At 39.2% G+C, this 24,729-nt stretch overlaps 1 protein-coding gene across 19 annotated transcripts in view; it reads right to left on the reverse strand.

Annotated features, from left to right (window-relative positions):
- The window catches only part of CEP152 (centrosomal protein 152), a 32,339-nt gene that overhangs the window by 3,624 nt on the left and 3,986 nt on the right, over positions 1-24,729 (reverse strand). For 8 of the 19 annotated variants that reach the window (XM_040706635.2, XM_040706634.2, XM_040706632.2 and 5 more), the window contains exons 8-25: positions 23,871-24,010; positions 23,400-23,600; positions 21,515-21,662; positions 19,918-20,009; positions 18,948-19,111; positions 17,802-18,009; positions 16,271-16,384; positions 16,024-16,154; positions 15,730-15,858; positions 15,452-15,587; positions 14,986-15,165; positions 14,120-14,392; positions 13,601-13,669; positions 12,581-13,231; positions 11,424-11,589; positions 10,062-10,241; positions 9,564-9,645; positions 9,375-9,481 (exon numbers count right to left, since the gene is read on the reverse strand). In XM_040706635.2, the coding sequence (XP_040562569.1) occupies positions 9,375-9,481; positions 9,564-9,645; positions 10,062-10,241; positions 11,424-11,589; positions 12,581-13,231; positions 13,601-13,669; positions 14,120-14,392; positions 14,986-15,165; positions 15,452-15,587; positions 15,730-15,858; positions 16,024-16,154; positions 16,271-16,384; positions 17,802-18,009; positions 18,948-19,111; positions 19,918-20,009; positions 21,515-21,662; positions 23,400-23,600; positions 23,871-24,010 (3,171 nt within the window). Of the gene's footprint in view, positions 1-6,693; positions 7,996-8,251; positions 8,407-8,643; positions 8,831-9,374; positions 9,482-9,563; positions 9,646-10,061; positions 10,242-11,423; positions 11,590-12,580; positions 13,232-13,600; positions 13,670-14,119; positions 14,393-14,985; positions 15,166-15,451; positions 15,588-15,729; positions 15,859-16,023; positions 16,155-16,270; positions 16,385-17,801; positions 18,010-18,947; positions 19,112-19,917; positions 20,010-21,514; positions 21,663-23,399; positions 23,601-23,870; positions 24,011-24,729 lie in introns of those variants that run through there. The other 11 variants (XM_040706621.2, XM_040706620.2, XM_040706629.2 and 8 more) reach the window with 9 other exon arrangements.

The following is a 24,729-nucleotide window of genomic DNA, read 5'->3' on the forward strand; positions in this document are numbered from 1 at the left end:
GTTGCACAACAACGCAAACTAAACTGGAAGCCCCAGAGACCTTGCTGTGCCTCCCATGAAGCTCTTCCCCGGCTACACAGCCCCCGGTCTTGCCATAGTGCATGGCACAGCTTTGGGAAAAGCTACAGTGCTCAACTTTCAGCACATTTCAAGGGCCGGGAAGGAGCTGGGAGCAGGGAGGAGGACGAGAGAAGCATCACCTGGGGGATTCACATTGCCTCTGCAACTAAACTCTTCCTCAAGAGAACTGGAAAAACTACCTTGCCACCTGAAGAATCATTCCTGACAAACAGTGCCCTTGATGCAAAGGCACAATTCCTTGTATTGCCTGGCAGCTGCAGCAAGCAGTAGATCTGGGACATCAAAGCTCTGCTTTAAGACTTACCTGCTCCAAGACACCATTTAGTCTGCACCCTGCTCACCAGGCTCAGTGCTGGCTTGCATACAAACTTTCAAGTACTTTTTTTTGTTTATAAAACAGGCTCCAGACAAACAGAACAATTATTTGCTACCTGGCTGACAAGACATCTACGATATTTTCTTCCCAGTTCTATCTCAAGTTCTTCTAAGATCTCTTCAGTTCCCATATTTTCTTTCAGAATATTCTGGATCTGCAGATTCTGACTCTCAGCAATCCTTGCTATCTCTTCAGTTGAAACCTCACGCACACGTGTTACCCTGTCCATATAACTGCTGCAGTCTTTACGTTCAACCACAGGTTGTTTGTTTGTTTTTTATTTCTTGAAGCCTACTTTGCCATTCTCTTCCTATCTTTGCAGTGTCTTCTCTTTCTACTGAGGAAAAGAAAAAATGATTTAGGACAATCTCCCCAGTGTCTGAATATAAATAGAATTTCACTGTCATTTAACAACAGTAACAAAAACCAGCTTAGACAATAATCTTGCTTGACTGCTGAACACCAAAATCATACCCTGTCAGCAGAGTTTCTTCCTTGCAAGGCAGGGCTCTACACTGCTGAAGAGCACCAAAACTTAAACCACTCGAGGCACATCTTGAGCATCCCTGACACTCCCTCACTCCCCTGCACCCTCCAAATTACACCTCCCACCATGCGTTTGATATAGCAGTTTTTCTTCCTCCTTCTGGCTTGCCTCTATTGGGAAGCACATAGGACAGACTTTCACGAGATGACTGAACCAAACAGTATAGAAAGCAGAGCCATTCACCCTCAGATTGAGGCAGATAATATTTTTTTGAAAAAGGATAATTAAAATGAATGTTTGCATAAGTTTATCATACACTTAAGTCCTCCTCCTGAAAATAAATAAATTCATCAAATTAAATCAACAGAAAACCTGGAATGCCCTGTTATAAGCTCACACCTCTTCCTCCTTTTTCCAGTGGACTTTGGGTAATGCAACTTCCTTTTCAGGCTGCTCTTCATTTTCCTTCTGCAACTGCCTCTTTATTCTGGTAATAGAATTGCTGCATTTCTCCTTAGGATCACTTCTCAGTAGGTTAAGGGAATCTTCCTTTTATTTTAGAAGCTCATCCTTGTGCCAGGCAAAAATGAATAATAATAATAATAATAATAATAATAGGGTTTTTTGGTGGTTTTTTTTGTTGTTGTTGTTTGTTTGTTTTTTGCTGCTTTTTTTTTTTTTTTAGAAAAGGATAATAGTTTGAAGTGTATTTATGCATAAATCTACCATACATACATACAAATCCAGAGAGAAACGAGAAGTTTACTTATGGTACTTAGGAACTCAGGTTAAAAAAATAAACACCAAAACAACTACTAAAGCCCACTTCATTAAACTAAGTGCTATCTACTTTGTTTCTCAAGGAGCCCCAACCATACCGCCAGAGGCAGTATGGCACCCCTTTCACTTGGATTGCTCTCATACACCCAACGAGCTGAGATTTGGTTCCATTCTCAAAAGCACAATTTAAGCACTAACAGAACAAAAAGCCTTACTGCTTTTCAGTCTCATGAATGCTAGAATCTGAATGCTTGGAGAGCTGGTCTTCATTGTCTTCCAAGAGCTGCTGCAACTGAAATAGAACACATAAGGTGTTAACTGCTTTTCGAATGAATGCATACAACTTCCTGCAAAGATAGGCAGGCACAGACGAAACAGACTGCCTGCACAAAAATCATGGTTTCATTTCTGCACTGTCAAGACATTTGTTTACAACACTGGAATTCACTGAAGAGATTTACACCACATAATGCTTATAAGGCTACAGTTACTAACCTAAACATTTTTCCTGGCAGCCTCTTTTTAAGAAATGAACTGCACCAAAAAGAGGTAACGGAAAATTTACCAGATAGGTGTCATAGGACAGAGAGCTTTGGAAGAATAATCTGCAAACTTACCATGCTGAGATTCCTTCCTGAATAGCATGCAGGAGAGGTACTGGGCATTCAAAACCTGCTCTCGAGAATCTGCATTAAAATCCAGATGAGAAGACACAACTCTGTTTCACTACACAGAAGTCATCGCTGAAATGATTCATTGCCTGTCTATGTGTTCAGAAAAGTCATCAAGCAACTGGACCCAAACAGAGGATAATGCTACCATTTCCAATTCATCAGCCCCAAAGCAAGATAACATACAAGATTATGGTATATACAGGGATAGAGTGAAGTTAATATTGTAAGCAAAAAATATATACTCTAAGAACTGTAGTTACAAAGAGGATACTCTGCATCAGTACCCCTATGTCATTTGTCATTCTTACAGATGGCAGGAGTGAAGTGCATTAAGTAGACTTAGAAAGAAAGAACACTTAAGATACTGCTTTTGGCAACACTGATCTCTTTCAGGTCAAGTACGCCACTCCACAGAAAGAAAGCAGCTAAGCATGAAATATGTGTTAGGTGCACCTGAGCAGAAAATCTGTCCAGTGTTCACTGGTGTGTAAGAAACAAGCAGGTCACATTATATAACAACTCCTTGGCTTGGAACTACATTTTGAACTTCGTTGAGGGCAAAAACAACCGTCTCAGACTGCTTGATTACACTTACTAGTTCACATGGACTTGACAGGTAATATGTACAATGGCAAATTAATAAACAAATTCAATTTAATAAATTAACAACGTAAACTAAGATAAAGGAATTTAATTTATTATGAAAGCATATAACAGTCTGTTGTGGTTTAACCCAGCAGGTGGCTAAAGCACCACAGTCTTCTGCTCACTCCCCCACCTTCCCAGTGCGAACCCAAGGAACATTTAACTGCTGAGAACTCACAGCTTTTGTGCTTTATAGAGATTTTCAGGGCTGACAGAAACTTATAATACAGTGCTTTCAAACTGTCAAGAGCACATCTGAATCACTGCACCAAAATGAGACGACTTCATTTGTTTTAAAGTAGTTGCCATCTTTGAGAATACGGGGGCACTTTGGAGGTATCATTTATTCAGGATCAAGAAGCAAAGCTATAAAATGAACAAAACAACATCTTCAGTTTGCTGACATACGCTGCGTTCCAGAGCAGTTTAACCTGCCCTTCAAAAAGTCAGCTCTTTTTATCTGCAGAAGTTATTTTAAGAAATAAAGAAAACAACAATAATTGAAATAAATAAATAAATACGACTTATCAACTGACTTGTACCAATTCCCATACAGAATGCATCTCTCAAATTTTCAGAGAGGCTTTGATATGTGGCCCCATACAGAGCTTCTTGTACATCCCAGTAGTCCTTTCCGACTTCTCTATTCGACGACTCAAGAACTACACAATATATTCAGTTACTACTTGCAGTATCGGTACCCCAGCCCCATTTTTCTCTATGGGGGAAAACGTACATCCCAAAGCATGTGCTCCTTGGAGCAAAAACATCAGCTGCCTCATGTTAAATACATTCTTAGTTTTTCAGTTGCAACAACGTCAGAACACCAGTCATCATCTACAAAAAGCTTACCTTCAAGGTATCACACATTCCCCAAAATTACTTTAAATACTCTGTAAGATGCAACTCAAAAGTTGAAAGTGCTCCCCTAACACATAAATCTCATCATTTTCAAGGAAAAAAAAAAGTTTTGCTGCAACTGAAAACTTAAATTACTGCAAAAAGTCTGGGAATGAGTATTGACTGGGGGGACACAGCAGAGCCTCCATTCAGTGAACTCACTACAAGTCACATCCCACTAGAACTGTCCCCACTCCTGCTCTTACTCACGAAGATGCACAAACCCACTTCACTGATTATGATTACAGAACATTTTTCAGTAGACAGTGGCAATAAAATTCTACAAACGTACTTCAACTATGACACATTCGCTTTCATTTGGGCGTGCAGTCCCATCCAAACCACTCAACTCCCCATTCCATCAAAGCAACCAACCTTCCAGAGAAGCACATTTTCTAGTTCACTCCAACCACCACACAATTAAGACCCAAAATGCCCCTCTGGTGCCAGCAGAAGGTCGTCTCCTGCCAACCCCAGCACTCCAACGCTTCCTCCTGCAGTCACCAAAGGTTTCAGTTCCACAAAATGGAATGTTTCAGTATATACCCATTGCCTCTTGTCACACCGTTGGGCCTAAGAGGAGCCTGGCTGAAGCTTCTTCCCATCCTCCCTTCACATACATTGATGAAATGATCCTTGAGCCTCCTCCTCTCCAGGTTAAGTGGCCCATCTCCCAGACTTTCATCACAAGATGCTCTTCTCAGCTCCCTACATTTATAACCCTGTTTACACACACGTGGGCATGATCTCTCTCTCTGCACAACAACACTACAATTATTTCACTGCCTGTTATCCGTTGTGAGTAAAAGCACAAAGTTTTCATCAGAGAAGAAACTTTTGGAACTGATGCTAGATCCCCTACCACATTTGCAATAGCATATTTACAGGTTGTACAGTTATTATTATCTACCATGCATTTCTGTAAATGTTTGTCTTTACATTAATCTCTAGAAAGTCATTCCTTAACTGGAGCTCAGGGATGTTACCTTGTATGAATATGATTTACCAACCCATAAGAAACAACTCTGCACATTCACATTAAACACACTTCTGAAAATTCCCTACAAGAAACAGAAATAGAAGGAACTTCTCCTTAAAAAACACACTATATTTTTGTAGATATTAAATATGTGTAATTTATAATCCGAATTCAAGAAGTGTGCCTCATTCTTTTACAAATTAACTAGATTTTCAAATGAAAGACAGCTGTTGCTTTAATAGTGATAATACTTAAAAAAAAAAAAAAGATGTGGAGAAACATCTCAGCAGTCAGAGCTCTGAAGTTGTCAGTGCAACAAAGGATACAATAAATATTAGGTTAGCAAGGAGCATGTTTTTCTGCGCATGCACGCTTTCTACAACCAGCAAAGGTTTCTGGACTAGCCCAAGGAATGGGTTAAGCTGATAAAGTGGTTTAAACACCTGTTCAAGCACCACTTACAGAGTTTATGCGTTGACTTTGCTTTTTTTTTTTTTAGGAGTTTCTTTGTTGTTAATAAATCTTGTGCTATGTGGGGGAAATGTTTGAACAAACCAAAAAAGCCACTCTGTATTGAAAAAAGAGCCTCCCCATAGGTTTAGAGGACAACCAGAAAAAACTTTTACCCTGCACGCAAGGCCACAGTTATTTCCTCAGCTTAGAGATGGGAATTTGGACCTCAAACAACCACAGCTCGTGTTTGTATAGGCACAAGCCGTCTCTCGTGGCCTCGTTTCGCTCCCACTGACGATCACAAACCCCTCCTTCACCAAAGGGGAAGTGGGGCAGCGTTTATGGGCAACATTAAAGGTCACCAAGAAATTGAGAGCTCTCATTCAACCACCTGACCAAGCCTCCAGTCACAAAACAGTCTTGCTGACCAAGAACTGTAATGCATTCTGCCATTTCAGGCCAGCTGGCCTGAAATACAAACAAGCAGCACATTTTTGCAAAGGAAGCTAAATGCGTTTTTCTCCCTAAGATTCCTCCTGGATCTTGCACTCTTAAAAACTGAGATCTGAGATTAGACAGTACTCTTTGACTGTGAAACATCAAATAAGAGCATTCTTATAGCAGTTAAACATCGTTACACGTGAAATGTATGCACCTCTTATGAGGAAAATATTCAGCCCTCTTTTACTGCTGCTGATACCACAGAATAATAACAGGCCAAGTAGACTGTCTCATTTTTTTTTTTACTGCGTTCTGTATTACTGTTGATGTGAATTGCTGACCAAAAACCGGGCAATTAATTGCAACAAGCATTAACCACACTAGGCAAGCAACACAAATGAAGCCAATAAAGCAAGCAGTAAAATGCTTGTTTTTCATTACAGTATCCCTAGAAATTAAATTGTACTACAAGAAAAACAGTGCATTTCATGGTGCTCTTAAATTCAAACAGGCTCTTAAAGGCAAGCTTTTAAACCATCAGGAGAAGAATTACTACACTTCCATTTTAAATTTGTAGCTATTTAAGGAACACCAACAATATGTGGTTACCTTCATCGGCATCTTCCTCTGCCCAGTACAATCTGGTTCTTGCTGCACTCGAAAGAATAATACTTGAAATTTCATTTATGATAATTTAAGTACTTATTATGAAGACATACGCAGAGGTCTAGAGTGAACCCTACAAAATAGAGAAGTCAACTGAAAAACTCATTTCAAACAACACCTCTCATTGAGTTCTGAAGGAATATTCATAGCCATTTCAAAAGGTTACCAGGAGCGACAGCAAGTTTGTTTCATATCAACACTGTACACTTAATTTAATAAAAAAATAGATTTTTAATAAAAGCACATAATACACTATGAACAGCTATGAAAGCATTGTTACAGAGGTAAACAAAAGTGTACATTAATATTTCAAGTGATCGCATAGAGTTTCTTCATGCAACAGTCTCAAACTGTAACATAGGTCATGAAATGGACCCAGTAAAACTGGGTAACTTCCTTTCTTCACACTTACATTTATACTCACTTGAAAGGGAAAAAAAATGTGTTATCACTAATATTGGTTCAAGTTGTTTTCTTTTTTTATTTTTTACTTAAAGTGGGCTATGAGAATCAGTGCCTTGCTAAGGAGACTGGGGATCCCATGCCATTCCTTTCGAAGTATTGTTGCAGCATTCTCCTGTATTTCAGATTGGCAGTGTATTAGTTCTTGTGTTGGCAGAATTTGTTTTGTCAGGCCCAAGAGATGAAATATGATCTGAGTGTGACCTCAGTTCGTCTCTATTGTAAACTATAGGGCTGTTTTTTACATTGAAATTTTTGACATTGCCATTAGTGAGCTCTCTCCAAGAAGTACCAAAATTTTCATCTCCAGCAGAAAATGATTCTTCACAGTACACACTCTGCCTCTGTTCATTAGTACTGGGCTTTTCTTCAGGATACACTGCGGACTTATCAGAACCATCCAGATGCAAACTCCCACTCGCAGAACTCCATTCACTGCAGCTTCCTTCATCCCTCTCAGGAGTTCTGTGAAAATCAAAGTCCTGAATTCTTTCATACGTAGTTTGCCAGGTCCCATGTGAGAGGATACATTTATCTACTTTCAAGGTTGTTCTTTCATTTTTACTCTTAAGCATGTGATGAGTTGACCCTGAGATGGCAGGGCCATTTTTAAGTCTGGCTGCATCTATATTTTCTAACTGTCCTTGACAAGCAAATGGAGGGACATTCGGATGCACAAAATTACTAGTTGCACACAAGAGTTCTTTGTCCAGGTTTACGAGGGGGCTGTATTTTTCTTTCCTTCCATCTACATTTGGAAGAATCTTTGACAGCCCATCTATTCCAGCACTAACTAGATGTTTACAAATATTACTATTCTGAATATCTGAAGTATCTGTTTCATGAAGCATATGTTGTGTTTCAGTCTGTCTTGCACCAAATTGTTGTCTCAAGTCACGTGGTACATATTTCCGAACAACTTTATCATTAGCTTCTTCAGTAGTATTTTTGCCACAAGATTTGTTTTCCATATGGTTTGGCCTAGTCTGAGACAGGCAATCTCTTTTTGCGTATTCCACTCCAGTTGGCAGGTCAGAATTTAAGAGCAGAGCTAGAACAGCAGAGAAGGAAACGGATCAGATGAAAGAAAAATTAACAGTGGAAGATAAAGAAAGAAAAAAGAGGGAGGGGGCATTGGCCCTTTTAAAATATAGGTCAATCAGCATTCTCAAAATAAACAACCTATGTTTAGATATCCATTCACAAGCTCGTAAATACCTAGTACATCCCTAAACACCTAAACCTTGGTTACTAAGTGCACTATACCTACATGGAGAAGAAGCAAACAGATAAATAACCCAACATACCTGAGCGGGTAGTTCTGCACTGCAGTGTGTGTCGAAGAGGTGTTTCCAGTCCTTTAGCCATTGTAACAAGCTTGCTGGCAGCATTCATTATTTTCTTTTCAGCTCTGCCGATAACCAGAGAACATGACAAAAATTGAAGATCTCCAGACTCTGCACTTTACAGAAAAGTAACGACAACAAAAGACAAAGAACACTGAGAAGACAAGGTGTCAGACAGCTCAGCCATTCTCTGTCAGCAAGCTCAGCAGTGATTCCACACCCGTCTCATCAGATCAGGCCAGACTAATGCTTGCGCCAACATAGGACGAACAATGCTAGTGGACAAACAGTGCTATACTCAAGTTTACATAACTCTTTCAAAACCAAAGATACCCAGTCACGCTGGAGCTTACCCTTCCTGTTTCCCATTATCAGTAAGAAGCTGTTGAAGACACGTCAAGTAGTACTTCCGCATTTTCCGTGCCGTCTCCTGGCGCTCCCTGAGAACCTCCGCTTTAATCATTGCAGCAGCCCTCTCCTTACTTTCACGGATATAACACAGCATATCACCTACAGGAACACACTTCATCAGGGACAGCTCTGCCACAGAGGGGAGAGAGAGAGGAAGAAAACACCACCAAAAGGACTGCTCAGTGGACCTGCAGCGAGGGCCCACATTTACCAGCCAACCTTCTGCCCAAATCCACACACCCACCGTGGTCCACAGGTTCCACGCTGCTGAAAGACCAGAGCCAGCCCCTATAAAACATCAGGCACAACAATCTAATTGGCTCAACCTGTACCTCCATCAGCATTCAGCTCAAGGTGCAGGGGTTTGGGATGAATGCTGGTTGGTACATCCAGGGCTTGTAAAAAAATCCAGTCTTCTAAAATATGATATAGACATCCAGTCTTTTAAAAAACAGAAATTAGTGCAGCAAAGCAGGGACGGCATCACAAGGTTTCATCCCTCGCAGTGAAGCTTGTCCAAGATTATGGCAACATTCCCACCAGTAAGAAATCAACTGGGTGTTCATAGGTGACCTGGCTGTCAGACTCCCAGGCCAAATTAATTGAAGGAGGAAGAAGTATCGAGTAAATGATTTTGCACCCCTAACCTTTTAACTGAACCTCCTGTACTTACTCTTTATCTTGCTCACAGATTTAATGTACTGAGCACGCATTTCTTCCAGTCCTTTCACAGAGCCACAGGATGAACAGGCTTTTGAGACACTTCCCTTGGACTGCAACCTGAAAAGCATACAAGTCACACAGCGTAAGAGCAGCCTAGACCTCAAAAACATCCCCTTGTTTATAATGCTTTTTGAAATACCTTGGTGATGTGCCCACGTCTTTCAGTCTAGCCTTCATCTCAGTGTTTTCTGCGATTAGAGATTCCACAAGCTTCTTGTTTTCTAGAAAAGCCAGTAAGGAACCATAGAACAACGTACTTCCCAACATTCAAGCAGAGTTCAAAATAAAACATCACAAACTGCTGCCTTAATGTAGAAGACATTAAAGTCAACAATCAACACCAATAAACAATGAGCTGCGCCTGAGACAAGCATGCAGGAATTGAACACAGCACATTTTGCAGAATTCCAAGTAAACGAACCCACAGGACTTAGCCTGAGCAAAACATCAACATGCAGGGCCCCAAGCAAAGACCCAATTTACAGTGAGGAGAGCAGTGGTTTCCTTTTCACTTTGTTAAAGTATGTGCACACACACCATTACATCCACAGAAAACTGTATCAAGCCAGAAGGGAGATAAATGCAGCCAGTCAGGCCAAGACATTCATAGCTTTCCTTTCTGACTCACCATCCTTACCTTGGACCTGCTCTGACATTGCTCTCTGCTCCCTCACAGAGAGATGAAGACGCTTGCGAGCTGTCTCCAACTCTCTTTTCAAGTCCTGGCACACAGTCTCTTTCTTTTCCAGCTCCTGGCTGCAGTGTTTACAGCACAAAACTTCCTGAGACCAGAGGTCCTTTTTTGCACCTTGCTCAACTGAAACAACAAACACTAGAAGTCACCCATCACTCAAGGGTCCCAAATGAATCATACACAACCTTGCCATTTCCATCCTATGCTAAGGAAGCATACTGCGTACCAGTCCAATTTCAGTAACCACAAGAGCCTGGATGTCACTTACAGAACCTGCAGCAGCTCCAATCAAGCCACGCAGCCTTCACAGCCTCAGCACGCTCCCATCAACAATCAGATGCACAGGTCTCAAAACAGGCAGCAGCACGACACCGGGAGGTTGAACTGCCACTTATCAACCCCTTGTTTATTTCTTTTTCAAGCCAACAGCCAAACAGGGCCTGCTGGAGTCAGCTGAAGGAAACTCGCCCAGCTGGGAAGACTCACACGCGGCTGGGTCGAGTTAAGCTAAGAAATTTACAAAGACTGGGCTACTTCCAGGGGAGCAACGGCTGCTTTCTATAGCCAGCACAGGGAGCTCGAGAGGCACAAGGGCTGTGCTACCTGCATTGTTTTGCATTTAATAGATGGCTTGTTATTTTGGTGGTGAAGGAATTCAAGCCGCGTTACAGGCGCAAAGCCAAAGACTCTCTGGGGCTTTCTCCCTTTATGTTTTTGGGTTGCACAACAACGCAAACTAAACTGAAAGCCCCAGAGACCTTGCTGTGCCTCCCATGAAGCTCTTCCCCGGCTACACAGCCCCCGGTCTTGCCATAGTGCATGGCACAGCTTTGGGAAAAGCTACAGTGCTCAACTTTCAGCACATTTCAAGGGCCGGGAAGGAGCTGGGAGCAGGGAGGAGGACGAGAGAAGCATCACCTGGGGGATTCACATTGCCTCTGCAACTAAACTCTTCCTCAAGAGAACTGGAAAAACTACCTTGCCACCTGAAGAATCATTCCTGACACAACAGTGCCCTTGATGCAAAGGCACAATTCCTTGTATTGCCTGGCAGCTGCAGCAAGCAGTAGATCTGGGACATCAAAGCTCTGCTTTAATACTTACCTGCTCCAAGACACCATTTGGTCCGCACCCTGCTCACCAGGCTCAGTGCTGGCTTGCATACAAACTCTCAAGCACCAAAGGTGAAATTGTTCCTTCATCTACTGTACCTCCCTCTATCATCCAAATCTTTGAAATTTCAGTGCTACTGTCAAGCCTAGTTGGATAACATACAGCTCTGCCAGATTGAAACAAACTCAATACCTCCATCTGTTCCACTTCTATGCCGTCTCCTCAGCCTTCTTTGTGTTTCTGCTTGCTGTCCAGTGTTGTACAAAGGAGATCTTGCCATGTCCCCAGTTTCTCCATCGCCTCCTTGCATGCAGCAGCACACTTCTTTATTTGCATTATTCAGTAGCTCTTCATTCTTCTGCAATTGAAAGAACACTGTCTGAAAATCCAACAAAGAGCCAAACGTGTTCCGCAACATACTACTTATTAAAGCTAGGATGAAGATGAACAAGCAACCCAAAGCACTGTATTAGTTCTCATTCTTGCATCCCAGCAGTATTAGTCTTGTACTAGAACTGAAGAGAACTGCTTGAATATTGATGGGAATGGGTACTCTTGCATAGAGAATGGTTACTATGTGTAATTGCCTGCAATAGCACTACCTGATAACACCCAGAGTTTGACTTTGGAGCAGCACTTGAGTCGAAACAGAATATTAAAGAGTCTACAGAAGGCATAGCAGCAGATATCTTTTCAGGAAGCTAAAAAGTACGGACAGGACTCTGAATATTCTGCATCAGACGAGAGGTACACTTTAAAATTTGATTTATTTTTATATTGGCTTGACTTTCCCTGAGGGCAGTTAAAAAGACCAGCCAAAAGTATGCCACTGCATCCCTGAAGATGAGTTAACGAGTAGAAATGAGCTATCCAATCACTACTGTACAGTTCTGGGTTCCAACTGAACTACAGAAGAATACCTCCATCTATTTGTCTGTCTGCTCTGACATACAGGAAGAAATCCCTGAATCATAGAACTATATACCTTAGAAGCTACTATGAGTTTTTAAGATGCTCCTAACTTAAGACTGTGGATTTCCTTAACCAATCAATGTGGGCATTAAAAAAAATAATAATAATAAAAAAAATCACACCGCTAACCTGGTTGTCTTCTACTACAAATACTGAGTCTCACAACTGTACCTCGCTGCATCCTTTAAATTGCTGGCCATGGATTTAGCCCTCTCTCACAGTTCTAAAGGACTTGCTACAAATGATTGCAAACGATGGATCCCCTAATCCTCTGGATCAGGTAGATATTACATAGTGAGGGAAAACAGGCATGAATCACTCATCTGTCTTCTCACATCTCTTCTCTAGCTATTATTCATAATCCCCTGAACTATTACCTCTTTCCACTCTTGCTCATGCTTTTCCAGAATTTTGTGAACTGTCCTTCTGTAGGCCTTTTGTAAGCATGCCTTCAGTTTGTCCTTGCGCTGATGATTTAATTCAACAGAAGCATCAGGATCTCTCTCCTCCCAAGAATGCTGACTATAGGTGCTTTTAACTAGCTCTTCGTGGACTTCTCTCAACAAACACTCAAGCTCAATCAGAGTCTTCTCCTCGTACCGATTAATTTCATCCTGAAGTCTCTTTGTTTCCTGAGCCTCCCACTCTCGCTGCTTTTGGTCTAGTATCATCTTCATTTCTGCCTCCTTCTGAGCAGAAAGATCATTCACCTGCTTTGCAAGATCCTCCTTTGTTGTTGCAAGTACCTCTTTAATCTTGTTTCTGTGATCATCTAAGAACGATCTGTAGTCTCTCTCATTTTGCTCTTGTATTTGTGCAATTTCTTCTTGCTTTTCTTTGTTCCACTGAGCACGGGCTTTTGCTACTGCTGCTTTGATAGTCACAGGGATTTCTTCTTCCTTTAGCTCCAACTCTTTCTTGAGAGAAACTACTTTTTCCTCAAGTTCTCGAATTATCGATCCGGACTGCTCTGTACACTCACGTTCCTTCTTCCATTTTAATTCATCAGAAGAAAAAGCCAAAGCCAACTGGTTAACAAGTAAAATAGAGTCATTATAAATATATATATGGCATATACATATTATATAACTACATATATATAACTATATATACATATATACACATATATAAAAAATATACAGAATATATATTTTTCACTGAAAAGTTCCTACAGCCTTTCATAAAAACATCATTATTAATGCAAAAATAGAAAAAATATCAATATAAGACCACACCAGAAACATCATTCTTTAGTGATTCCCCACATACATGCATTCACCCATTCTATACAGGATTTGGAAATCCTGTTCAAAACTACACTCATTCTCTGCTACCAGCTTTGCTGCAGTTTCTGTCTGTTCCCTTTCTTGCTTTTCTTGTTCTGTCTCCAGATTTACCTCGTACTCCTTGAGGTCTGTTAATTCCTGCAGTGATCTGGCATGTGCTTGGGTTAAAGCTGCTTCAACCTATAAACAGATTAAAAACAAGAGTTCAGTTGGGACTGCTTATGTTTAAAGAAAGTAATAAAATCAGACTAGCTGCATCTGATGGATTTCCAGATGCAAAAGACGACACCAAAATGATGAGAATTAAGCTATTTTCTTTCCATTAAAATGGTATAAACAAAATTTAGCTTTCCTCAGTTATGTTCAAAATTCCTGCAAAGCTCAACCAGTGCTATGTAAAAAAATGGAGCTAGAAAAAAAAGCTATATGATTCTAATTATTATTTCTAATATAACAAATGTCAACTACTGAGCTTGAAGAAAACTGAAAGAAAAGCATATTTTCTAAAAATAAAAATAATAATAATAAAAATTTAAAGGAGACTCAGTGGCACATATAACTAGACCCATTCAGCATATTAGCACATGAGAGTTACATAAACTCCAGGCAAACAGGACAATCATTTGTTACCTGGCTGGCAAGACGTTTACGGTATTTACTTTCAAGTTCTATTTCAAGTTCTTTTAAGGCCTCTTCAGAGGCCTTTTTTTCTTTCAGAGCCTTCTGGATCTGCAGCTTCTGATCCTCAACAATCCTTGCTAACTCTTCAGTTGAAGCATCACTCACACATGTTACTCTATCTGTTTGGCTGCTGCAGTCCTTACATTCAAACATAGTTTTTTTTATTTCTTCCAGTCTATTTTGCCATTGTCTTTCTATCTTCGCAATGACGTCTTCTTTCTTCTAAGAAAAAAATATGAATCTATATAGATTTAAGACATTCTTCTCCAGCAATCAGATATAAATAGAATTTCAATAGTATTTAACAAACAAAACATTGCTGAAGAGCATCAAAACCTAAACCCCTAGAAAGGCATCTTAGCTGGAGCCCTCATCCCCCCCCTTTCCCCCACACCCTCCAAATTACACTTCCACTATGCATTTGGTACAGAAGGAGTTGTTCATTTCTTCCTTCTCCCACCTAGCCTCCATGGGGAAAGATGTGTAACGGACTTCCATAGGAGGACTGAGCCCAACAGAATAGAAAGCCAAACTATTCACCCTCAGATTAGGGTAGAAAACTCCAGTACACTACAGCTGTGATTATGTTCTGCAGTGTTACTTTATAAAGCCTAATCTTCCAAAGATCACAATCAGCTGTAAAACCTACTGACTTCAGAGGCTTCTGAAACAACAGATCCCCATCAACTACTTCAAACGCCAGAAGAGCAATACATAAGACTACCACGTACACATATACTCCTTCTCTAAAAAATAAATAAATTGATCCAGTTAAATCAACAAAAAACTTGAAATCCCCAGTATAAGCTTCACACCTCCTTTTCCTCCTTTTCCCACTGCACTTTAGCAAATGCAACTTCCTTTGCAATGTGCACTTCTTTTTCTTTCTCCCACTGCCTCTTTGCTTCAGTAATAGAATTATTGTATCTCTCCTCAAGCTCACTTCTCAGAATTTTAAGTGACTCTTCTTTTTCTTCTATAAGCTGTTTCTTGAGCTAGGACAAAAAAACCAAAAAAACAAAAAAAACCCCAACATTAATTAAAATAATAATAATAATAATAAAATAAAACAGTTAAAGCAAACCTTCTTCACCAGTGAATGATCTGTCTTTAGGAGCCAATATTTTAGGGAAGGACAACTACATGAAAAGCAGTAGCTGCAGGAAGAGTTACCAATAGTGTATTTTAAACCAAGTCTCTGCCCTGAACAATTACAAAGTTGGAATACACAAGAGTGGATTTATCTTAAAAACACTTTAATATGATATGATGCATTAATACCTTATCTTCTTTCATCTGCTGCTCATGTGCAAACGTCTGTCTTAAAGTAGTTTCCAAGGTGTCCTTCTCACCACAGACTGCTATGTAACATTCCTTCACTGTGGTCATCTCTCTGTTCAGCTCCTCTATGGTAGCCCTTCAAGTAGAAATCACACATTAGCAATCCATCTTTAAACTCACAGGATACTAACCACTTCAAAAGAGCATTTTAAAAAGCACTAAGGGACAGACATGAAGCACAAATGTTTCATAGCAATGAAAAAACTGAAAATGCTTACTTCAGCTGCAAGACTGTCTCTTCATAACTTTGAATAAGCTGCTGTTTTTCTGCAGCATACCTCTGCATCATGTCCTTCTCAAACTGGGCTTTTGTATCCTCATGGTGTTGCTGGTATGTTCTTTCACACCTATGATTTCAAGAAAGGAAAACAATGCCTATGTTTCTTCCTCTTAATATGGGGTTCAGCTTTTGTTTAATAAAGAAGCTACATTTCCAAAGCAGACTCTTCCCCATGAAACACATGCAGGATCAAAGTTCAGAAAAGAAACTAAACAATGTTAACGGACTTAACCTGTCAATGGCTTCTTGTTTATCCTCATCAAACTCTTGAACCATCTTTCTCATCTGACAGCAGAGATCCTGGTTTGAGCTTCTCAGTTTTTTCTCATTTTCTTTCAGTTCTTCAATAGTCAAAGCATGATTCTGAACACAAAGGAGTTAAGTAGCAGGTGAGTTTTAAGGCATCTTCCATAATTACAGGTTTTGGTTTGCTTGTTTGTTTGTTTTTTAAATACGAATTCAAAGCATTTTTGTCTCACCTGAACTTCTCTAAGCAAAGCTTCATTTGCCTTTCTGAGTCTCAAAACTTCTTCCTTAAGATTATCAGAAACTAATGGACTGGCCACCAAAGCATCATTTTGATTTGTCACTGGCTAAAAAATAAAATTAAGATGATAACTTCCAAGGTACACACACTCCAGAAACAGATTCCTTAAGAAGAGTTACAACTGTATTTTACTTACAGAAAGCAAAATCAAGCAAGAAGGAAAGTACTGCAGTGCAATAACAGTATCAATGTTACTCTTTCAAAGTTTCATAATGCTATTCCTAAGAAGTATATACTTGACATTGTGTTTGTTAGCTGACTGTTGTTATCCAGCTGAGAGATTACACCCCTGAAGCAAACTGCATTTCTGTCCCACATCCAGGTCAGAACACACAGATTACAAAAGTACACATTACAACTCCAATCACATTACAATTTCAAGTTAATCATGTGGTCAAGGGACGCACAACATTAAAGAGATTTTTCATGGATCACAGATTTGTCTTAGTTGGAAAGGACCTTTAAAGATCATCTAGTCCAACCCTTGCCATAGGTAGGGATACTTCCCACAAAAATCAGCCCCATCCAACCTGACCTTGAATACTTCCAGGGATGAGGCATCCCCAACTTTTGAGGAACTTGTTCCAGTGTGTAGCTATCACCATAAAGCAAAGACTTTTTTTCCTTATATGGAACTTAAATCTATTATTTTCTCAACTCAAAACATTATCCTTTATCCTATCACTACATGCTCTTGCAAAAATCTCTCCATCTTTCTTACAAGCAACACTTAAGTACTGAAAGGCTACAATAAGGTCTCCTTGGAGCCTTCCTTTCTCCAGATTTAACCCCAACTCTCTCAGCCTTTCGTCAAAAAAAAACTGCAGACACAGGTGCTCCAGCTCTCTGAACATCTCTGTGGCCCATTCTAAGAAGTCTATGCCCCTCTTGTGCTGCAGGTCCCAGAGCTGGATGCAGTACTGCAGGTGGGGTCTTACAATGGTAGAGTAGGTGGGGAACAGTCACCTTTCCTCAGCCTGCTGGCCATACTTCTTTTTATGCAGCCCAAGATAGGACTGATCAAATTAGAGAATGAATGCCATGAAAAAGCAATCTGTTTTACATCCCATCAATTACACCGTCAGCTCACAGAGAAATAACAAGTCTTTGGGATAAAGAAAACCAACTGCCCCCAGTGAAATTTAGGTTTAATTAAAAAAGCACAGTGGCTATTATGCACTATCAGGCAAGTAAGTTACTGGAACAGAACTCACATAAAAAGACATTCTGCTCAAGTTATGCTATTCAGTTTCTGTCTTTCTCTCCATAGATAAAAAACAGGGTATCAGTACGCAACAATATTTCCCTTAAGATCAAAGACAAATCTACTTAATGTCTATGAATTGCTACATAACTTTCATTATTATTTTTGTCTCATTTTCATAAGAAATTTTAACGTTGGTTTGGTTTACTAAACCACAATACAAGTTACAAGGACTTGAAAAATATGTGAAAGAACAAACCTCCGACTCTTTTGATGCTTTTTCTGCTTTCAGCAACTGCTTGAATTCCTCTAACTTCTTCTGGCAATCTTTAAGATCATTTTGTAATTGAGTAATCTGGTTTCTCTTCATTTTATTACTGCTCAATAAGCGTTCCAGTTCAGCTTTTAATTCTACAATAATTTCGTCTTTAGAGAGTTCTTTATCCTTGTCTCTGTTCTGTATTATGCTATAAGGGAAAACATAACCAGTTCAGTATTTAGAAGACAAAAACACTTATCCAGAAGTCAATCTTAGCAAGAAGAGCAACTGATACTACCATAAATACAGACGTTCAGCTCTAAGAGGTAAGAGTAAAAAGAATGAGAGAACATGAGAACAAAAGGCACATGCTTTTTCAGTGAGTTGCAATTAACGTACAGAAAACACGTTCACTCTGCTGTTTCCCCCCAGAAGATCTATTCTCACATCACACGAAGTACTTCAAGATGAAGAAGATGCTATAAAGAGAGCTTGGACACGACTACTTCATGTGGACTCTTTGAGCAAATCCATGCACACAATCCATACAATTGGTAAAATAGCTATCAGTGAGCATAATCCATGCAAGCAGGAATGTTTTTCCACAGGTAAAGATATGGCTGCCTGTTGTTGAGAAATTCAGTGGCATTCCATATGCAGATCAATTACTCAAGCATATTGCTACATCCCCTATGACATATTTCAGATTTTACGTGAAGATTTAATGAAGCAGAGCTCAAGTCCTGAAGAGCACAAGGCTAGTGTCTCCCATGCCATGCAACAGACTGCTTCTTAGGCATTGTTAGTGAAAAACCTCCTTGCTTTGTTGCACACATTAAATGCTTTCTACTGAACTCTCATGGCAATTGATAAAAAACAAAGATCACTCCAGAAACACCAACAAGAAAGGAACTGCACTCCAGGAACAATAACACAGTCCTTACAAAACCTGAGTATGCATTAAGCAGTGATGAGGCACTCAACATACACTCTGTAGTTCAAGTTCCTATTTCCCCAATTACCTGGAGATGCAAGCAGTATCTATTTCAAAAAAATTAGGGAGTAAAAAAATTGAACTTACACATTACCTGTGTAAGTTATGGAAGATTTTAGACTTTTTTTTTTTCAGTAAGAATCACTCAGTACCTGCAGAACCTTGAGTTATTCTTGCTGACTTTTTTAATCCCCAAATCTACACAGGAATCACTGAGGTTCGTATGCAGCTCTCCACCTGCATCATTCAAAAATACTCCAAGTTTGGCAGCAGATTCATACAAAGTTATTTCTTCCTTCAGTTCCCTTAATTCTTCCTTAAAAGAAGAGAGAAAAAAAATTATAGAGCAGAGAAACTCCAAGCAAATGTATCAAGACTATGACTTTTACAAAGAAAATACATGGAGTTATTATTTCTATATACTAGCTGTATTTTCTTGAGTGATCTACTCCTTTTTTTTTTTTTCCTTTTTAAAACCAATCACTGTGATGGCAAAGAATAACAAACAACAACTACAAATTAGTCAGTGAATATTTTCTGTTGCTCAAAACATTCTATTGATCTTACGGTTCATACATGAAATTAAATATTACTATTTCTTTCCTTGTGATGCCCCGTTGTTCATTTTACCATACAAAAAGCATACATAGTTTATTACTCCAATACCTACTAGGATTCCTTGCTTTAAGATGATGAATTTAAACAAACCACTTATTGAATTGGAAACACAGATTTCCAGTGGTATTTAAGAGGACTCCTCAGTATTCCTTCTTGATGGCACAACAAAAAATTGCAGAAAATAAAACCCACAATCTTCCCTATAGGCCATCCTATGACATCCCCAACACACTGAATTTATGTTCTTCCCTTTCTATAAGGTCAGATGCACAATATCAGACTTGTGCATATATATATATATATATAAATTATATTATTATTATATCATATTATTAATTATATTATATTAATATATAAATATATATATGTTTTTAAATATATATATATATAATATATTTAATACATATATAAAATAAAAACCACCACCAGCCCGTCAGCTATAATGCTCACCCCTCTAAAATCAAAACCTAATTATATGTTAAATATTTAATAAAAGAAATTAACCTGCAAAGCCTTGTTCAGGTCATTGCTTATCGTGTGTGCGGACTGAGCTTGTTGCAACTGAAACCGTAACTGATTTGCCTCCTGTATCGAGCCTATTGCAGGGAAGAAAAGAGACAAAAACAGAAAAATAAAGTATAAATATGCAAGAAAAACCCTGTGATCTAAAAAATAAAAATAAAAATAAAAAAATATAAAGAACAATGGCAAGGATACTCACTGCACCAAACAGGTGAACTTGGGCTAGTATTGCTCTCCATTTAAGTGACAATTTGTTTTCAACTTGGGGAATTATGCTGACTCAATTTTTTCAGAATTTTTATTGTAGCTTTAAAACAAATATCATGAGAAGCAAGATGTGCCAAAGGTTTGCTTTCTGTGTAGCTCATTAGAATAAAATAACCCACAGAGAACTGTGCAAAGTTATCAGGAACAGGACAGTCTTGGAAAACAAGACACTTCTGGTTCCTCCAGAGATACGGAATTTTGTTCTTATCAGTTTGTCAATTTATTATTGTTGTAAGGCATTTGATGAATAAAGCATGGAGGAAAAAGTCATGGTGATTTTCCATCTGGCAGTTATGCTCTTAAAAATCATTTATATAGTTTCTACGTTATACAGATCTAGTAAGTTTTTTCTCCTCCTCCATCTTCACCACCATGCTCTCTTTGGAGAGACTTTTCTTCCAGATTACCACAGTTCTCAAGCAGAACATATACTTAAATCCAGGATCTGGTAAGAAAGGCATTTCAGGAAGTTGTTTGCTTTCTAGGAAAGGACAGTAGAACTACTAGAATGCTTCCATAACTAACGGGAGGCACAAGACATATACAGAATGAGCAGAAAATTCTATACACTGTTTCTACTGATATAAATTGTCAAGAAGCAGTCTCCAGCTACAAGAAAAGTTCTTAAACATTTGGAATTTGAATGGCAAGTCATACTGAATGTTATTGTACAACAGTAGAGCTCCGCTTCACAAAGACTTAACGAGTGAAAACCAACATCATGGCTGTTATACTGAAACTTCCCAAGAATTAAAAGCTTTAGTTCTGCAACTGCTGTATTTTTCTCCACCAGCTTTTATTTATTTCAATTACAGAATTTGTGAGTAGACATCTACTTCAAATAAAATTTGAAAAATCATGTAAGAAAAATGAATAAATATATTTTAACAACACAAAATAAGCATCTACCCAGCTTCTACTGATTTCGTAGTGGATATGTTTTAAACGTGCTTGGCAGTACAAGGTACTAAGCGTGTAAAGGCTGAAATTGCCAGGTACACACTGATAGATCAGCTACTTGAAGCACATAAAAATACTTAAAACACTCAAAATACTTTTAAATGAAGAAAGCATCTGTGGTAGCATAACACATTGGTAGAGTCCAACAAACACATAAAAACTTACATGAAAGTAAGTGGCTGTTATTTAGTCCAAAAGTCAGTTTACTTGCATGCAGCATGCAATACATAGAAGACATTACTCATTTGTTTACTGGTCCACTATATGTTTAGCTTGATGTTGAACACAGATTTGCAATGTCATGCTTTAGCTGTTTCTGTAAGGAAAGATATGGTGTGAGCAAAAGACTTACCTGTTTGCAGTAAGTTTGCACACTGCTTTTGGCTTTCTTCAAGACTTCTTGTCAATCGATTTATTATTTCAGTTTTCTCACATTTGGTTTCTTCCAGCATTTTCTCAAGTTCCTTAACACGCTCTCCTAGATTTTGGCAAAGCTCTTTCTAGGAAGAAAAATTATTTTTATTCATGCAACAAACACTGAACCATCCAAGACAGACAAGTGACCTCTCAGAGCAACTAAGTTTCCACTAAGAAACAGTAAGTATACCCATACAAGAACAAACATGGATGCAAACTGTCCTGGGCTTCCTAGAGCAGTGTGTTCTCAGCATGTCAAATAGGCCCTGTAGTAAGTGACGCACTTAGCTCACAGCCCAAGCTTAACTTAAGTCAACAGAGCTTAAGCCAAGCTAGTAAGTTTCAGTGCACTGTAAAACAACAAATGTAGTTTTTTCCACATGATATAGAAAGTACTTCATATGGCAACGCTTAGCTAGGTGTAAAGATGAGCTATTGCACCTCCTTTCAACATTTTTTTTATTAAAAAAAAAAAAGCAGTGCTTTCTCTCCTGCAAAATAAGATCGTTAACCTTCCAAATGCACAGCCCATTTTCATGCGTTTTTATGTTAAGATATAAAACTACAGGCATAGAATGAAAGTCCTTTAATTCTATTTCCTTTATATGAAAGAAGACAATTTATCAAAGTCTGACTAGAGTACACTGTTGGAATACACGAGGGCAGCTCTAAGAGTAATACCTATTTTATTACATTAGCTTAAAGCAGAGACAGGTGTTGGTGATATGGCAGTTGAGGTTGAACCTCCCTGCCAATATTCTATTACATTTTGTTACCGTGTGACAGATGGCAGCAGAGGGGCAATACAGCAAAATAGCATCTGATGTGGAAGAACATACAAAGCAAAGGAGTGTCACTGAATTTCTCCATGTAGGGGGAAAAAAAAATAAAAAATCACACCCAATGACATTCATTGACACTTGCTTAACATTTATGGATAACAAACAGTGGATGTGAGCACAGTGAGTGGTGTATTTCACAGTAGCAACAGTGACATGAAAGACAAGCCATGATCTGGATGGCCACGCATAGCTGTTACACCACAAAACAAAGAGCATCTCAATCAGATCATCAGCACAAGTCAGTAATTTACAACCAGGGAACTGTGAACAGAATTGAACAACTGCTTCAATGCACTGGAATCAAAGGTGGCAACACTGGAATACTGCAGAGTTTGCACCAGGTAGGTCCCATGAGTGCTCACACAGGAACAGAAAAAAAAACCACTATATGCAAGTTTGTCAAGACCTACTGAATCACTATGAGGCTGAAGGTGACATTTTCCTGATTCGCATCATTACCTGTAAAGATGCATACATGGTGTCACCACTACAAGCTAGACTCAAAACAGCAGTCCATGGATGGGTGGGATCTGAATTTCCCATCAAAGAAAAGGTCTGAGATGCAGCCTTCAGCAGGTTAAGTAATGCACCCTTTTCCTATCCCAAAAGAGAGTGTAATCATTCTGGATTTCCACATGTCGCATAATTATAAAACTGAGTCTAAGCAGTACTTCTCTTTCCAGATTCCCAGGTATTAATTCAAGAAAAGACTATGCATAGGATGAACGTTCAGGAGGGACACTAAGACAGTGAATTCTTTCCTCCTCTGGTAAAACAACCTTCTTTGCATCTGTTATATAGGCCGTTGTAACTTCTAACTGTTCAGTGATGTTTATAAACACATCACACAGGCTTCATAACATTGAGACTTGCACAGTATGTTCTTCCCCTTTAGTTAACACCTTCCACATGGAGCTCTGTGGATTATAAGTCAAGAGCATTCAGGAGAGTACTCAGTACCCTATAATCATTTCTCACCTGCTCCTGTAGTGCAGATTTTGTCGCATCGAGTTTCTGCTCTAATGATACTACTTGCTTCTCATGCTTCTGTTTGAGTGCTGTAACAATAGCATCGTGCTGTTCTCTGGCTCGCTGAAGAGTGTCTGATCGCTGAAGTTCTAACAGCTGCTTCTGCATGCTTTCCATGGCTACCTCTGCCACTCTGGATTGCTTCAGTATCTGTAAGAAGAGCATTCGAGTAGCTCACAATTATTTTACCTTTGCTTCAATATTCTGTGTGTCAATTCAGCTCTTTTGTGCAAGAGTTGCTAAAATTCTTGATACTGACTAGATTTTAATACAAACCATTTTTCCATCAATACACCCCATTGATTCACCTGCAATCTTCATACACTGCATGCCAGGAGACTAGCATTTACTTTTAATGTGAATGCACTACAAATATCCTCTAAAGATCTTCCACAGTAAACAGTTTAATATGTACAGTACCTGCTCCTCATTGGTAGTAAGAGTCTGAATTTGAGTTTCAAGCGCCTTTATTTGGCCTTCAAGGTACACTTCCCGTTCTTTTCCATTCTGATAGAGTTTTTGAGATTCATGAAGACTAACAGCCAAACCATCCTTTTCATCTTTAGAGAGAAGAACAATAATTGTGTGAGAAACACAGCCAAACACCCAACAACTTCCTGGAACATGACTGTTGAACATCCCTGCTCTACAGAACGATTGTCTACGAGCCTTCCATCTCATACTGTAGGCAATAAGCAGAAGACAGAAAAGTTCAGTTGGGCTCTGTCCAGCAACCACTTTATTTCACTGATAGCTAGGTGGACAGTGGTATTGTACACTCAGAACTCTCACAGAAACTAGTCCTATTCTGTTAGCACTAGGAACTAGTGCTGAAAACTTAAAACTTGTAAACAGAGAAGCAATTCCTTTGAAGGAACAGTTAAGGCATCAAAATGGTTGACAGCTGATATTCTCTCTCCTTTGCTCCTTTCACGCCCTGAAAATTACATTCTTAATTCTGTATGCTCATGATCCTTCTTTGTGTACTCCTATATGAAAACTGAGACCAAAATAACCACTCATCTGTAATATAGCTTTTATTGCTTTGGAAGTCCTTCTCTATAAGGAGTGGAGCTTTTGGAGAGGGCCCAGAGGAAGGTCACAACAATGGCCAGAGGGCTGGAGCACCTGTCTTACAAAGATGGACTGAGGAAGCTGGGCTTGTTCAGTCTGGAGAAGAAGAGGCTCCGGGGTGGCCTGATTACAGCCTTCCAGTATTTGAAGGGAGATTATAAGCAGGATGGAAATCAACTTTTTACATGGGTAGATAGTGACAGTA

Source organism: Gallus gallus, chromosome 10 (assembly GCF_016699485.2).
Source record: "Gallus gallus isolate bGalGal1 chromosome 10, bGalGal1.mat.broiler.GRCg7b, whole genome shotgun sequence".
Lineage (NCBI taxonomy): Eukaryota > Metazoa > Chordata > Aves > Galliformes > Phasianidae > Gallus > Gallus gallus.